The following is a 17,542-nucleotide window of genomic DNA, read 5'->3' on the forward strand; positions in this document are numbered from 1 at the left end:
TAATGTAATGTAAGTCGCTTTGGATAAAAGCGTCTGCCAAATGATCGTAATGTAATGTAATGTTTGCACACAGCACACTACTAACCTTACCGATAGTAGCGCTGGTGAACAAAGAGATGGTAAACATAATGTGTGGCGAGAAGGTCGCCAAACAGTTCAACTTGGTGCCACTTTCAAATGACACAGTGTCGCGGAGAAGCCATGGCAGATGACGTTACTGCACATTTTTTCATTTACTGCACATTAATGATTCATAAAGCCATAAACACATATGAGCTAAAACTGTGAGATCCTATAGCTATGGTGCTGTTTTATATATACATACATTTATTTTCTTCATTCGTTTTGTGTTTTCTTTATCAGTACATACAAACATGTAGAACATAAAAACCAGCACATATCTGAATTTGAATAATTGAGTCGTGAATGGGGATTCAGCTCACTTTCGTCCCATCTGTCACTTTCGACTGCACGTTAATGAGTCATGTAGCTGTATACCCATATGAGCTCAAGCTGGGAGATAATAGAGATAAATATATTGTAGCAATTTATACTCTATGTACGTTCAGATGTTGACCCGAGTGTACTGCGTCTCTTCCTCGTCATCATCGCCGTCTCCGTTCCCTCTGTCAGGACTCGGCTTTGCCCTGAACATCACTTGTGAGTAGTTGACGTCCACTTCTTCTTCGCTGGTGTCCGTTTCGTTGTTGTACTCTGGAGTCTTGGCAGCTCGGGCTCCTCTGAGGTTCTCGTAGCCCTCCTTTTGTGTTTGTTCCGCCTAGGAGGATTGTAGAGATTATTCAGCAGATTGATGTGCCTCAAGAGAAAGTATTGTTAGTCTAAATAGTAACATAACGTCAATGCTGTTAAGATACTTTGATACAACACTGCTTAGAACAGGATGGCAACCTGACCTCAACAATTTAGGCACATTTGTTTTGATGTCTTTACAAGCAGTAGGTACGATCGACTTTAAGACCAATTGCTGTTTTTGTACTCAAGTATACAGTTCCTTCCTTCCTGACACCAGATGTGGACTTTGCGGTACATCTAACTGTACTTTTCAAGGTATACGCTTGCTTATGGATTGCTTTTCTGACTAAATTGTACCTGATACTATACAACCTCATTCCAAAGGTGTAATCCTGCTGTGACAGAATGGGATTCACTGGTCACTGACCTTATTACGAGGTTTCGGCTTGGACACATTGGCATACACAACGTCCTCACACTCTTTTGGAATCTGTGCATTCCTTAAAAAAAACAAACAAATATTGTGAAAGTGGCAATGCAGTCATTTCTTTCCAGTTCCGTCCTTACATATAAAACATCTTTATTTTTTTTTACCTGCACTTGACCCCCAAGTGTAGGGAGGCGTACTTGACATCATCATCCTCTATGTCTCCATACTGCTGTCTGATTGGCTGTCCTGGTGGCAAATTCACAGTAGAGTAAATGGCGTTGACATTGGAGGCAGACCTGTGGAAAAAGAATGGAAAAAATGTTGAATCTTGATTATATTTGGCTTTCCTGCTCTTACAGAATAAACAAATTCCCTGATCATATCTGCGGTTTGTGATGTGTCTGAAGGTATTTTCCCTTTGCTCTCTGCCCCACAATGATTCTTCTGTCCTGGGGGGTCAGTGTGTGGTGCTGCGGTCTTACGGTTTGTCTGCTTGACGTCTGCAGGGTCCGGGCTGAGGGCCGCATAGATGTCCTGGCAGAAGATCATCTCTGCTTCTGAAGGGTTCCGTCCTGCCAGATTCACTCAGATTCCCTCCAGGGGTGCCGCCCTGGGAACCCTGAATGGGCACACACACACACACACACACACACACACACACACACACACACACACACACACACACACACACACACACACACACACACACACACACACACACACACACACACACACACACACACACACACACACACACAAGCTCCATGTTGTTGTTTTCTACTAAACGCAATTATTAGCCATTGGTCTGAATATGTGTTTACCAAAAAGCCAAAGTATCTGCAGCAGGGTTGTGGGTTCAGACGTCCTTGTTGAATTGATTTGTTTCTCCTGCGCCTGAACAGATTAGCAGACAATTCACTGATTCAGCTCCTGTTTGAATTGTTTTAAGTTCAAAGTCACATTCGTTTTTTTTCATACCTGTACACAAGACAAATGGATGAAACCACAAGCAGAGCGATAAGGGTCATAATGATGGCGGGTAGAGCCTGTACAAATCCTCCTTTGGACAGAGAAAGAAAAGAAAGACAAGAAGAGAGAGAGAAATCATAATATGTCAATAATATCTCGCTCTGACTCCAGTGGTGGACTAAGCACCCGGACAATCACAGACCTTTGCTGTGTGATATGGAGCTATACAAAATTTGGTCTGCATGATCATTTAAATGCAACATCTATGCTGGCTGGCCTATATGACAATGTTCTTACTTTTTAATCCAATAGTCCCAAACTGACCTGCATGATCAAAGTGGTAGAGTGAAGCTTTGAATGCACTCACGGTGAAGAAACAGCTGGACTCTCTCAGAGCGCTTCTGGCCCAGTCGATTTGTCGAGATGCAGTAGTAACTTCCCGGCTCGTCTGAGCGGATTGTTTGGTTCTGATGGACCGACACCAACTGGTCCTCGCTTTCACCTTCCGTAACTCTGTACCAATGATAACTGCTGACCGGGGGGAAGCTGTGACTGCTGCAGCTCAGAGTCACTGACTCCGTCCCGTCCGGCTCTGTGTTTGTGCTCTTCATGATCTCTGTGTGTTTAGGAGAATCTAAGCAGGAAGAAATGAGGACAAATGGACTTCATACAAAATGATTTGACTTGAAATGCTGCTTTATGAGAGGAATTTTCAAAGTTGCACAATTTATTAACATCAAAAACAGCACATGTACAGATTTCCATCTTATTTCCATTCATGGATCTCTTTTGATCTTTGCCAAGCTTTCATTAAAAAGAAGATGATCATGGTCGTGTGTATCAGACAGGAGTTAAACTGAAATCTCATCATTTTGTAGTAAACACTGACTGTATCAACGTTCATGATCTCTATTTATCCACATTTTCATACTCACACTGAACTTTGACCTCTTCCTGCTGTGATTTCTCACTTCCTAAGTCATTGGTGGCTGTGCAGCTGTACAGCCCACCGTCAGACAGACTGACTGACGAGATAACAAAGGTGTTTCCCCTCCAGACGGTTTCATCTTTCCCACCACTCGTCTTGGTCCAGGTGACTGAAGTCTTAGATGGGTTGGACTCAGAGCTGCATTCCAGACGGAGCTTTTGGTTTTCTTTCACGTTGAGACCAGGCTGAGCTTTCACCTTGACGTTTTTGGGACGATCTGCATGTAGCAGACATAAGTTGCAAGATAAAGTACATGAAGATCACTCAGACTGGGTCTGACAGGAATGACTAGATTAATAACTAATATTTAAACGAAGAAGATCACTCACATTTCACCACAAGCTCCTGTTTAGTGCTCGTGCTCGAACCTTCACTGTTGATGGCGTCACAAGTGTAAACGCCTGCTTCAGCTGAAGTTACATTAAAAGTGTGATGGAGTTCATTGGGGGGGAAATCACTGGAACGAGCAACTGTAACAAGGTGCAGATTGTAGGAGTGTATCAGGGTAAGAGTGGACGGTGGGAAGCTCTCCACAGTGCAGACGATGGTGATGAGCTGCACCTCTGTGACCTCAGTAACCATAGTGAGCTTCAGTGTGGTTGGTGGATCTGTGGAGAGGAAGAAGGTGTGCTGGTCATTACCAGCCTCTTATCATTTGTGTTAGAAGATGCCTTCATACAGTTTTCTTATTTCTACGATAACATCCTCATAAAACAACGTGCAAAATATGAACAATAAATTACAGCAGAATCAAACCTGAGATGGTTTTGATTCTTTTACATTTACATTGCAAGTTGCAGCCTTGTGACTCCTCATAGTGTTTGGATGCTTTCAGTTCACAAGCACATCTTGTTATTTGGCTACATTTTCAATTTGATTGTTTTATGTATTACAGTAAAATGATGAATGGCTTGCATACACCAGCTCAATGTAATTATTTATATAAATGTACTTTACTACCTAGTTTACTTGAATCTACCTCAGAGAGGAAGTCATGCAAATACTTACAAAGAACTTTAATAAGCAAAGGTTCACTTTTCTCTCCTGTGTTTATGCTGTTGGTGGCTCTGCACATGTAATTTCCATCATGTCTCCTTTCCACAGGGGACAACCACCGTGTGGAGTGGGTATAGGAGTCTAACTGCTCTTGTGTATTGTTGTAGTACCAAGAGTATCTGTGGGCTGCAGGATATGCATCAGCGTTACAGACCAGTCCAACACGGCCCCCAAGTTTCACTCTGGGGTTTGATCCTTTAGTGGAAATGTGAGATTTTCTTGGGCCGTCTGGGGAAAAGGAAGCGAAAAAAGGATTCAGCACATTTTCAGTGATAATGCAGCAAAACTACTGCTCAACACTTGGAGGCCAAGCTGGTTTCCTCTGACCTGCAGTGTGAAGCTGCTTTCAGCACTGCTGGGATTTTTGGAAGTCAGACCCTCCAATTACACCCCTCACATTTTTATGACACAATCTAAAGAAGATGCCGACGGGACTGTGAGACGTGAAACTCACATTGAACTTTAATTTGCAGCGGCTGTGATCTTCCAGTACCAACCCGGTTAGTTGCTTCACATGTGTAGGAGCCGCTGTCCTCTGGCTTGATGTTGTCAACAGAAAGTGTCTGCGTCCAACCAATAGATTGCCATTTTTTTAAGAAACGGTATGAGCGGGGTTCTGGGTTGCTTCTCTTCACATGACACTCTAATGTAACTCTATCGCCTTCTTTAAGAGCAGAGGTCAATGGAGTCGTCTGTATTTCCACATCGGGACGATCTGAGAAGGAAGATTTTAATGTTACTCCAGTTATTATTATTAATTTATCCACAGTGCTAATTATCTAAGAGGTATATGAATGACATAAGAAAGAGGGTTACAGCTGTAATGATTAGGAATTTCATAGAAACACGATAAGCATAAATAATTAATTTGTTTGTTGTTAACAAACAGAAGTTCTTACATTTCACATCAACAGTGAGTGGGTTTGATTCATCTACCCTCCAAGTGTTTGTAGCTTTACACTTGTATGTTCCACTCTGTGAAGCTCTGATTGATGGGATTCTCCACACTGGTGATTGATACACTTCCTGATCATCCTTATACCAGCTCAGAGTGGGATTACTGTACCAACTGGTGGAGCAAGTGAGAGTTACAGTTTGTCCCTCGGTGATGTCACTCGAGCTTATTTTAGCCCGCGTGTGTTCGGGCACGTCTGAGTCAACAGAGAAGAGGAAGTGAACACAAGTGAGAACAGGCTCATTTGCATATAGACGCAATTCAAGTGCAAAGAAATGAAGGTAGAGTGTAAAACACTTGTTCAGTGGTTCTCAAACTGTGATATTCATCCTGACAGTGGCAATTGGTGCGCCACCTATTGGTATGGAAGGTGACAGGAAATGTGTCCTGAGAATATTTTCAATGTAAAATCTACAATTATGGCAAATTAGTGACAAATAAGTTCTATAGGTTTAACTTTTATTCCATTGAAGAATTGTGTTGTGTTCAGTTGTGTCCTGTATACACACACGCTAATAAGCTTCTTATTATTTTCAGTACATCTGTCTGTTCCAGCTTTATATTTAAATGTTTGCACATTTTGTGAAATATTTTTCGAGGTACATTTAAATGGTCTAAATGTTAAAATGTTAAAAAAGATTCATAAACTTGCCTTCAACTGAGAGGTCCAAGGTGGTTGCCTTCCACTTGTACGTTCCTTTAATATATCGTAACATGTAAATTCCACTGTCTGTTGCCTTCAGGCTACAAATCCTGATGTTGCATTTGGATGAATCCTTGAGCTTCCAGCTTGTAGGGCCGAGGTACGTCACTCTGTCTGTAAAGTCTGAGCTGACAGTCGGGTCTGATGGGTCTTTACTGTAAATGTTGGTGCCTGTATAATGTGAACCATTCCATACTGGATCCTTTATCCAAAACAACTGTGCATTGTCAGACTCAAAATCCTGTGTGATTGTACATCTAATTTCAATACATGACCCCGTTTTGCCTAATATTCTTCTGTCCTCTATTCTGATGGGGGGGGTGAAAGACTGAGAGCAACCTGTAGTAATGAAAACACAAACGGATCAGTCAGATGCAGTTACTAAGCACCACTAAAATAAATCACATAGTAATTCAGACAGAAGAGTGAAAAGTCTACTTACTTATTGTTAGGCTGAAAGCCACCAACCAGCTGATTGTCCAAACATTCATTTTAGGAATTATATGTAAACCTGCAGCTGGAGATTTAAACACAAATGTTGTATTAGTGTATACATGCAGGTATTTACATCATAATCATCATATTACTTCTACCTGCAGAGACGTATGACTGTGATGGTGTTGTGTTCATTTCTTTATGTCGTGCAGCAAACTGACGCTCTGCTGTCAGCTGAGCTCTTTTCTGATTGGGAGATTTATTTACCTTTAAATATCTTTTTTGAGATAGAAATGTTTCTACAGTGTTTATCTTACTCTTTTCTGCTTCACCAGTCATGCATTTAAAGCAAACACATCACACACACACACCCTGAGATGTCTAAAGAACTGTCTAGAACTGTGTCCCTGACAGTAAACAAGCATTTGTTTTGTGTATTTGACCCCATCACTAAATTCAAATGTAATATTCTACAAATGTATCTCTGTTTTTTAAGGCTCCATCAGCACATGCATAGATATGGTAAAACTCCACAACTTTAGCTTGATTACACAACTTTCTAACACGGAATATTAACATTTTATCTCAGAAAACATCTCAGTCTGACCTCAGAGACGACATCTGTGTAGTCTGCAGCGCTACGTTTTTAACTCATTAGGGTTTTTCATGGTGGTAGAAAACAGCTTTTTCCTTCTCTTCCCGATGTGGTATGTCCAACGCCTCGGCTCCTGTCTTCCTTTCCAGGCTCGCAAGGAGAAGAAGCTGCTCGCCGACTGGTCCAACGTCAGCGGCTCGGCCCCTTGCGTGATGTCGCCCCCGCCTCTGAGCGTCCACAGGCCCCCTCAGGTACGCAGCTGGTCACCGCCAGACACAGGGCCACGTTCCCGAAGGTGACGGCAGTGACACAGACTCTCTTAAAACGTCTGTGTCTGTTTCAGCCCAAGTGTCTTTGGGCGCATCTGAGTCAACAGAGAAGAGGAAGTGAACAGAAGTGAGAACAAGCCCATTTGTTGTTGCTCATTTCTCATTTCAACAAACTCTTTCCCTCTGCAGTGGGCCTTATCAACAAGGCCCGGGTCCTCCACTGACCTCACAACAAACCCCTGCACATTCACTTTATTTTACTTACAGTATTCAATTTAGTTAATTTATCACAATAAACCCCTGCACCTTTTTTTCAACACTTTAACACTTTACTAAACAGTACTCATTTAGCTAATTCATTTCATTTAGTGTATTTTTTTTTTTTTTATTCCCAAGCTGCTGTTCTTATATGTTGTTTTAAATGTTGTTTTGTGTTGTCTCTTTATGTTATTTGTACACACTAAGGACCAGAGCAAATTCCTCTTAAGTGTTAACTTAACTGGCGATTAAAGCGATTCCGATTCTGATTCTGATACAGACGCAATTCAAGTGCAAAGAAATGAAGTTAGAGTGTGTGAACATTTGTTCAGTGGGATCGTGGATCCTGTGTGATGATCCCCTGCAGGTTCACGTTGCCCTCACAATTGGATTCGCTCCTTGACGATTCGTGTAAAGCCATTTGGAAGAGAGGATACTGGAGCCCAAGAAGACAGGTCTTTGATTCCAGCCTGACTGGAGAAGAGACAAACTCAAACATTGTACAAGGACACCTAAGAGGGAATTTGCGCAAGAAGGATTGTACCACCATCTTCTACAACCTTCCATTTTCCCACGATGAATATTATGAATTCAGACTTCACTGTAACAACCCAAACACAAGGTTCAACTTCCAAACACCTGTCTTAATCCAAATGCAAGGTCTTTGTCGTCTCACGTTGTTCAGTTCTTCTCAGTTCTCTTACACATAAACAATTTTCTTAACAGTTCTTCATTGTTTCACGCCTCAGAATCCCTGCCGGGGCCTTCCATAACTCCATCCAGTCTGGAGGTAGAGTCGGGTTCTCCGGTGCGGCTGACCTGCTCTGCCGTAGCTCCCTGTCCCATTCTACTTCCAGCCCTCACATGGACGCCCAGTTTGGGTGACACTGAGGATGAAGTGGGTACTGGAGTTGTGACCTCTGTTATGAACTTCACAGCTTCTTACCGTCACAACCGGCAGAAGATCTCCTGTGCTGCTCTCTACAAGCGACAAGGAGGCAACAGCGACCTCTCGTATGGAAGCAACCTGACCATCAGCATTCTTTGTGAGTTTGTCGGTTTTATCTCAACCCACTTCAGCACTGCTTGCTGGAGGATTTTGCACTACGATCATCAACATACCAAACAAGGACATTTCTGTGTGCCTGGAAGATATATATATATATATATATATATATATATATATATATATATATATAACAGGTATTTTCTCTTAATAACTGTACTTCCCTATTGAAAGAAGAATCATTTCTTCTTCCTCACTGTAGCATTTATTCTTGCGATTCTGAGCTCTTTTCTGATTGGGAGATTTATTTACCTTTAAATATCTTTTTTGAGATAGAAATGTTTCTACAGTGTTTATCTTACTCTTTTCTGCTTCACCAGTCATGCATTTAAAGCAAACACATCACACACACACACCCTGAGATGTCTAAAGAACTGTCTAGAACTGTGTCCCTGACAGTAAACAAGCATTTGTTTTGTGTATTTGACCCCATCACTACATTCAAATGTAATATTCTACAAATGTATCTCTGTTTTTTAAGGCTCCATCAGCACATGCATAGATATGGTAAAACTCCACAACTTTAGCTTGATTACACAACTTTCTAACACGGAATATTAACATTTTATCTCAGAAAACATCTCAGTCTGACCTCAGAGACGACATCTGTGTAGTCTGCAGCGCTACGTTTTTAACTCATTAGGGTTTTTCATGGAGGTAGAAAACAGCTTTTTCCTTCTCTTCCCGATGTGGTATGTCCAACGCCTCGGCTCCTGTCTTCCTTTCCAGGCTCGCAAGGAGAAGAAGCTGCTCACCGACTGGTCCAACGGCAACGGCTCGTCCCCTTGCGTGATGTCGCCCCCGCCTCTGAGCGTCCACAGGCCCCCTCAGGTACGCAGCTGGTCACCGCCAGACACAGGGCCACGTTCCTGAAGGTGACGGCAGTGACACAGACTCTCTTAAAACGTCTGTGTCTGTTTCAGCCCAAGTGTCTTTGGGCGCATCTGAGTCAACAGAGAAGAGGAAGTGAACAGAAGTGAGAACAAGCCCATTTGTTGTTGCTCATTTCTCATTTCAACAAACTCTTTCCCTCTGCAGTGGGCCTTATCAACAAGGCCCGGGTCCTCCACTGACCTCACAACAAACCCCTGCACATTCACTTTATTTTACTTACAGTATTCAATTTAGTTAATTTATCACAATAAACCCCTGCACCTTTTTTTCAACACTTTACTAAACAGTACTCATTTAGCTAATTCATTTCATTTAGTGTATTTTTTTTTTTTTAATTCCCAAGCTGCTGTTCTTATATGTTGTTTTAAATGTTGTTTTGTGTTGTCTCTTTATGTTATTTGTACACACTAAGGACCAGAGCAAATTCCTCTTAAGTGTTAACTTAACTGGCGATTAAAGCGATTCTGATTCTGATTCTGATACAGACGCAATTCAAGTGCAAAGAAATGAAGTTAGAGTGTAGAACATTTGTTCAGTGGGATCGTGGATCCTGTGTGATGATCCCCTGCAGGTTCACGTTGCCCTCACAATTGGATTCACTCCTTGACGATTCGTGTAAAGCCATTTGGAAGAGAGGATACTGGAGCACAAGAAGACAGGTCTTTGATTCCAGCCTGACTGGAGAAGAGACAAACTCAAACATTGTACAAGGACACCTAAGAGGGAATTTGCGCAAGAAGGATTGTACCACCATCTTCTACAACCTTCCATTTTCCCACGATGAATATTATGAATTCAGACTTCACTGTAACAACCCAAACACAAGGTTCAACTTCCAAACACCTGTCTTAATCCAAATGCAAGGTCTTTGTCGTCTCACGTTGTTCAGTTCTTCTCAGTTCTCTTACACATAAACAATTTTCTTAACAGTTCTTCATTGTTTCACGCCTCAGAATCCCTGCCGGGGCCTTCCATAACTCCATCCAGTCTGGAGGTAGAGTCGGGTTCTCCGGTGCGGCTGACCTGCTCTGCCGTAGCTCCCTGTCCCATTCTACTTCCAGCCCTCACATGGACGCCCAGTTTGGGTGACACTGAGGATGAAGTGGGTACTGGAGTTGTGACCTCTGTTATGAACTTCACAGCTTCTTACCGTCACAACCGGCAGAAGATCTCCTGTGCTGCTCTCTACAAGCGACAAGGAGGCAACAGCGACCTCTCGTATGGAAGCAACCTGACCATCAGCATTCTTTGTGAGTTTGTCGGTTTGATCTCAACCCACTTCAGCACTGCTTGCTGGAGGATTTTGCACTACGATCATCGACATACCAAACAAGGACATTTCTGTGTGCCTGGAAGATATATATATATATATATATATATATATAACAGATATTTTCTCTTAATAACTGTACTTCCCTATTGAAAGAAGAATCATTTCTTCTTCCTCACTGTAGCATTTATTCTTGCGATTACAAGAATCTGTATCTTCAGCTGACACTCCACACGTCTATTTAGATCTATAAAAGGAACTGCTTTAGGGGACTTTGAATACAGGACGAAGTACGAAGTAAAGAATGGGGTTTCTACGTCCTGTTTTCACTTCAAATTTCCGCATTTACACAACTTGTGTTTAGAAAAAAGGGATTTTTGGGGGTTTTAGAGCGACATAACGCTTTCATTTTGACTGGGAGCTGTTTTGTGAACAGTTTTAACGATACACACGACAAACAATATGATATGGTTTAGATCAAAGAAGAAACCAAAAGAAGAAACATGACCTTTAGGAAGATCTTCAAAATGCTCTTCCAGATCCACCAAAAGACACCTCAGTGAGTGACCCTGGTCCAGTACAAGAAGGCAGCTGGATGGTTCTGACCTGCAGCGCAGACGCAAACCCATCTGTGAGCAGCTACACCTGGTATAAAGTGGATGGAGATCAGGTCACAGCGGTGGGTTCAAAGTATTGGCTTGTAACCAACGCTTCAGATGAGCAATTTTACTGCATGACCAGCAACAGAATTGGGAACCAGAGCTCACCGGTCACCCAGATAGACGTACGATGTGAGTAAGAAGGATCATACTAATAGATACCACTCGCTAAACTGTCCCACAACTCATGCTGGTGTTTCTGTCTGCTCTCAAGTTCCACCCAAGGAGACTTCAGTCATCGTAGAGCCAGCCAGTCCTGTGCTGGAGGGTACTTCAGTTACTCTGACCTGTAGCAGCCACGCAAACCCAAACGGGACACCACAGAGTCCGGGTCCACCTTGGTCTTAACCCTAGCCGACCCGAGCCACACTGGAGGCTACAGGTGCAAGGCAACAAACCAACTCGGAGGACAGACATCACCAACAGTTCTACTTGACGTTCAATGTGAGTTCATCTAATACGACAAGCAACAAAGCCCAGAACAAAAACAAACATCCGCAGAAACAACTGTTCTCTTTCTCTCAGATCCCCCGAAAAACACCTTGGTGCTGGTGGACCCCTCTGGTCCACTGCTCGCCGGTACTTCTGTGAATCTGACCTGCAGAACCGCCGCAAACCCAGCAGCAGAGAACTTCACCTGGTACAGAGCAGACGCAGAGAAGGAGGAGATGGTTGGGTTAGAGGGCAACTTCACGTTTATGGTAACCAAGCTGTCAGTCATCTGATTATCAGACTTAGTTTTTGTCAGAACACAGTTTATCTCTATGTAAATGGCCTTGCTAGATGCTGCGCCAGCTATCCAAACAGCTAAACACGGAACAAGAAGAAACTCCAAAAGACGGATGGTTTGTTGAATTTACTTCAGCAGCTTCCTCATTTCCATTCCTTCTTATCCTTATTTTGTGAAACTGTGACAATAAACAACCAGGAAATATACATTACAATAAGTTGCATATACACTGCTCAAAAAAATAAAGGGAACACTTAAACAACACATCTTAGATCTCATTTAATGAAATACTGCAGTTGTAAATCAATACAATTTTCAATTCAATACACAGTAGAGTGCGTTGAGAACAAAATAACATAAAAATGATCAACGTTAATCAAAATTATCATCCCAGGGAGGTCTAGCATCAGAACCATACTCAAATAAAAGTGGAAAATCACATTGCAGGCTGCTCCAACGTCAGCGAAAATTCCTCCAGACAACTCAAAATGACGTTCAGTAGCGTGTGTGGCCTCCACGTGCCTGAATGACCTCCCTACAGCGCCTGGGCATGCTTCTGATGAGGCGGCGGATGTTCTCCTGAGGGATCGCCTCCCAGACTTGGATTAAAGCATCAGTCAACTCCTGGACAGTCTGTGGTGCAACGTGGCGTTGGTGGATGGAACGAGACATGATGTCCCAGATGCGCTCAATTGGATTCAGGTCTGGGGAACAGGCAGTCCATAGCATTAATGCCTTCATCATGGAGGAACTGGTGACACACTAAAGCCACATGAGGCCTGGCATTGTCATGCATTAAAAGGAAACCAGGGCCCACTGCACCAGCATATGGTCTCACAATGGGTCTGAGGATCTCATCGCGGTACCTAATGGCAGTCAGGGAACCTCTGGCTGGCACAGGGAGGGCTGTGCGGCCATCCAAAGAAATGGCTCCCCACACCATTACTGACCCACCACCAAACCGGTCATGCTGGAGGATGTTGCAGGCAGCATAACGTTCTCCACGGCGTCTCCAGACTCTGTCACGTCTGTCACATGTGCTCAGTGTGAACCTGCTCTCATCTGTAAAGAGCACAGGGCGCCACTGGCGAATCTGCCAATATTGGTGTTCTCTGGCAAATGCCGATCGCCGTGCACCGTGTCGTGCTGTAAGAACGGGCCCCACTAGTGGACGTCGGGCCCTCATACCACCCTCGTGGAGTCTGTTCCTGACAGTTTGAGCGGAAACATGCACATCAGTGGCCCGCTGGAGGTCATTTTGCAGGGCTCTGGCAGTGCTCCTCCTGTTCCTTCTTGCACAGAGGAGGAGGTAGCGGTCCTGCTGCTGGCTTGTTGCCCTCCTACGGCCCCCTCCACGTCTCCTGGTGTACTGGCCTGTCTCCTGGTATCTCCTCCATGCTCTGGACACTGTGCTGACAGACACAGCAAACCTTCTTGCCACAGCTCGCATTGATGTGCCATCGTGGATGAGCTGCACAACCTGGGCAACTTCTGTTGGTTGTAGACACCGCCTCATGCTACCTCCAGGGCTGAGAACACTTACCAAATTCAAAAGTGACCAAGACAATAGCCAGAAATGAGGAGAACAGAGTAATGGTTTGTGGTCACCACCTGCTGAACCACTCCTTTATAGGGGTAGTCTTGCAAATTGCCTCTCATTTCCACCTGTTGTCCGTTTCATTCGCACAACAACAGGTGAAATTGATTCACAATTAGTGTTGCTTCCTAACTGGACTGGTTGATTTCACACATGTGTGATACACTTGGAGTTACATTGTGTTGTTTAAGTGTTCCCTTTATTTTTTTGAGCAGTGTAGATTAATAAATTGCAAGTAGCTCAAACGATAAATCACGGCAGTTAACATGGCGATTAGCAGCGGAAATAGCATACGAAAAGCGGACTAATTAACATAACAATAAAGCGCTAAAAACATGCAAACGTACACCAGGTAAGTACAAAAGTAACATCACAGATTACTTAGCATGTAATACTTACTGACAATGCTTTAACAAACACCAAAGGGAGAAACCAGGAGCGAAGAGCGGCCATGTACCTCGGTAAGATCGTGACAACGTATTTCCTGTTTAGCGAACTTTCTTCTTCTACTATTACAAAAGAATCTTAAATTAAAGCGACCACTAGATGACGTATTTCAGCAATGTATTAACATGAAATGTTCAAAAACAGTAACATAACACTCTACATTATCTCGAGTGTTTTAGAAATGGTAAAGAGGCCCGAGAACGTACAGAAGTATAGAATCATTCAAACAAACCTTACATGTGTCCATAAATTTAGATCGACAAGGTTTCTAAGTTAAAAAGGATTTGATGGATTGGACAACCTTCGATATCCAGTTCAGAATTTTCAGGGTTTCATTCCAAACGCTCTAAAAATTCACAGTTCTACGAATTATTGGACGTCCAGGTGTCCACAAGCAGCCCCTCGTACTTTTGATAGTAGAAGAATATTGTTGACACGAGTTTGTCAGTCTCGGTTATATACAGTAGGTATAACTCAAACACATATTCTTCCCCCCTCAGTTGCTGCGGAGGTGCTGCCCTCCTCCGGCTGCGTCAGACTTTCATCTGAGATCCGCTGCACCTGTGACAGTAACGGACACCCGCCACCCTCCCTGGACTGGCAAGTGGCTGGGGGGCTTGGCAATAGCTTCTCTGACCTCCTGACCACAGAGGAGCCTTTAGGGAGCGTGGGCACGAGGAGCGTCATCACCTTCAGCCAAGTGGATGAAGAGGCACTGTCTTTCGTCTGCCTCAGCATCAACTCACTGGGCTCTGATAGGTTGATGCTGAATGTGTCTGTGAGAGACCTTCAGACAGGTAGAGAAGTCTGCACTTTCTTACCGTTTCTCTTGCATCATCTGTTCCTTCTTGGTGTCACCATGTTTGTATTGTTGGGATCTTTCAGAGCTCCACACCATGTCCATAGTGATTGATTCTGCTCTGGGAGCTCTGGTGCTGCTGCTGGCGCTGCAGCTGTTCATTCACAGGTGAGAAACAAACTCAATGACACCAGGGTGGATGGTTCAATTCCAGGCTCCTCTTAATTTCGTGTGAACATTTAGTATCCTGGCGATAGATGAGCATGAACACAAACATTTGTTACTACATACCTCCGCCAAGGCAGCGTTTTCCTCAAATTTATGATTCTGTCTCTCGACAATGAGATACCATGTCAGGGTAAAAAGTTATTGAAAAAGTGTATTCTTTGGAGTTATAGCGCCACCATCAGGTCGAGTTATATTGAATTCTTTGCCTAAGTAGCAAGCACTTTTTGAGGAATGAGCCGCGTCCTGGGAAGCTACTTTTGGTCGGTTCAGCTCAGACATTCTGCATGTAAACTTTGCTGTCGTCTTCCCACAAATGATCCAAAATTGTAGGACGAGGTACAACAAATCTTTGTTGGATTTTGTTCAGGAAGACCCAAAGAATCCACAATTTAGATTCTATGACTTAAAAGTTGTGGGCTACAATGTAAAAGTGGTTATTACAGCCAGAATGTAATGGGTTCTTCTGTGTGTGTGTGTGTGTGTGTGTGTGTGTGTGTGTGTGTCTGTGTGTCTGTGTGTCTGTGTGTCACCCAAACCCTTAGTGGAGGTAAATATGGTCGTCAATTCAGAGTGTTTTTCTTTTGCTTACAGGAAGAGGAGATGCTGCCACGCACCTGACAAGGGGTTGGTGGACTCCTCACACACTTTGGAAGCTGATGGGGTGAGTGTGTGTGTCCAGAAACACGTATGTTTGATACAGGTGTACAAAATAGAAACATCTTCAGGAATGTGTGTGTGCGTGTTGCTGACAAGCATCAAATAACAAAATGAGAATCATTACTTTAATCTCATAGTTAGTTAGTTATGTTGCCATTTGATGTAGTGTACCAAAGTTAGCATTATGCTTTTTATCTGCAGAACCCTTGGTAGCTCAAATATTTTTAAGTAAAGTAAAGAAAATAAGAAATGAAAGAAATGATAATAAGTCCTGGATGTGTCTAGCTTAATTTTACTTAGCTTAACATATCTTTACTTATTTTATTGCAAAGACTGCAACAAAACCTGGATGGAGACGTCCATCCATCGATCCGCGGGCTCACTGTACTGGTACGCAGAGGAATCAAATAAAAATATCTGAACCATGAGATAATTGAAATGCGACTTAATAATAAGTTTAGCCTTTCATAAATGTTTGCACACGGCATACTACTAACCTTACCAATAGTAGCGCTGGCGAACAGCTGTGTCTACCATTAGCCAAAGAGATGGTACACATAATGTGGGGCGAGAAGGTCGCCAAACAGTTAAACTTGTTGCCACTTTAAATTGACACAGTGAAGAGAATAGACGCCATGGCAGATGACGTTAGGAAAACACTGACTGAATGCATTAAAAATAGTCGTTATTATTCCATCCAAGCCCGGCTCTTTACAAGTGGATGGGGGCGCTGTTGAGCAACCGATGGAGTAGGACGCGTGTCAAAGAGTCTCCCGCAGTATCTCATCCAAAAGTGCTTCTATCATCGTGTTTTGCCAGTTTTTACCAATACATCTTTTGACCGAAGATTCCCCAACAAAGTCTACACTAGTTGGTCATTAAAGTAAACAATATGAGCCCGAAAAATTTTCGGCGCTGAGACAAGACATTGCAAACTCCCAAACAGCGCTGAGACAAGAATTCGCAGTCTCCCAAGCGGCGCTGAGACATGAAATGGAGGCGTTCGGAGCCGCTCTGGCCCCGATCCAAGCCGAGCAACAAGTTATAAAAACTCAACAGGCCTCCATCGTATCCCACCTGACCACCTCCGACGCCGCGATAACCAAGCTGCAGGATAAATGCGAAGAACTCGAAGCCTACACGCGCCGCAACAACATAAGAATCATCGACATACCAGAAGAAACCACCATTAACAGCGTCCTCGCCCCATCATTGTCCGGTTCTGCCACTCGATCGATGCCGCAAACATCCTCCACCGGGCTCGAGACCTTCAGCTGACCAACACCGGTGGTAGGAGGATCTCCATGTTTCCCGATCATACCCTGAAAGTGGCCCGGGCCCGGTCCGCTAGCAGGAACCAGCTACGAAGCATGGATGGAGTTTGTTACGGTCTTTACTACCCGGCCCGTCTTCGAATCACCTACAAAGGAGCTGAAAGGAATTTTCTCTCCGCTGAAGAAGCCCAAAGCTATGTCAACACCATGTCGAAGGGGTGATGTTCAAGACTCACATATTCTGTTTATCTGTTCACTAAAACCAATTTCTGGTACAAAAATCTATCTCATTCCACCCACCCATTATGGGGTCTCAAAACAAAACACTCTAACTTAGTAATTGTCTAAAGCATATAGTTACATAATTTGGATGCTGCGGGAGCTTCTCCTCCTATATCTGATATCTGCTACTTACATGGTTAGCTTGATCTCTTTCTCCACCCAAATTGTTGCCTCCACTGTGTGGCAACAACTTGACTTCCCGAGTATTACACTGCTGTCTCCTCCGAG

The 17,542-nt window shown here is 43.5% G+C and overlaps 1 protein-coding gene, 1 long non-coding RNA gene and 1 pseudogene across 2 annotated transcripts; 1 reads left to right on the plus strand and 2 right to left on the minus strand.

The window, feature by feature from the left end:
* Positions 1-222: 222 nt before the first annotated feature.
* Positions 223-5,395, minus strand: LOC142999044 (B-cell receptor CD22-like). Its single transcript, XM_076148434.1, has 13 exons — positions 5,392-5,395; positions 5,096-5,347; positions 4,651-4,911; positions 4,149-4,424; positions 3,470-3,748; positions 3,088-3,357; positions 2,520-2,786; positions 2,162-2,243; positions 2,005-2,077; positions 1,666-1,802; positions 1,348-1,479; positions 1,181-1,253; positions 223-778 (listed from the first exon to the last, which is right to left on the minus strand). The coding sequence occupies exons 1-13, from the start codon at positions 5,393-5,395 to the stop codon at positions 566-568; spliced, it is 2,319 nt and encodes a 772-aa protein (XP_076004549.1). The 3' UTR covers positions 223-565.
* On the minus strand, positions 5,395-7,353 carry LOC142999096 (uncharacterized). The gene is made up of 3 exons (XR_012963259.1): positions 6,897-7,353; positions 6,297-6,371; positions 5,395-6,193 (listed from the first exon to the last, which is right to left on the minus strand). It is a non-coding gene; the product is annotated as an uncharacterized LOC142999096 (long non-coding RNA).
* Positions 7,354-9,877: 2,524 nt separating this feature from the next.
* Positions 9,878-12,025, plus strand: LOC142999045 (myelin-associated glycoprotein-like; annotated as a pseudogene).
* Positions 12,026-17,542: the final 5,517 nt, after the last annotated feature.

Source organism: Genypterus blacodes, unplaced genomic scaffold (assembly GCF_046128005.1).
Source record: "Genypterus blacodes isolate CSIRO-AG114 ecotype Tasmania unplaced genomic scaffold, CSIRO-AGI_Gbla_v1 ptg000040l_1, whole genome shotgun sequence".
Classification (NCBI taxonomy): domain Eukaryota; kingdom Metazoa; phylum Chordata; class Actinopteri; order Ophidiiformes; family Ophidiidae; genus Genypterus; species Genypterus blacodes.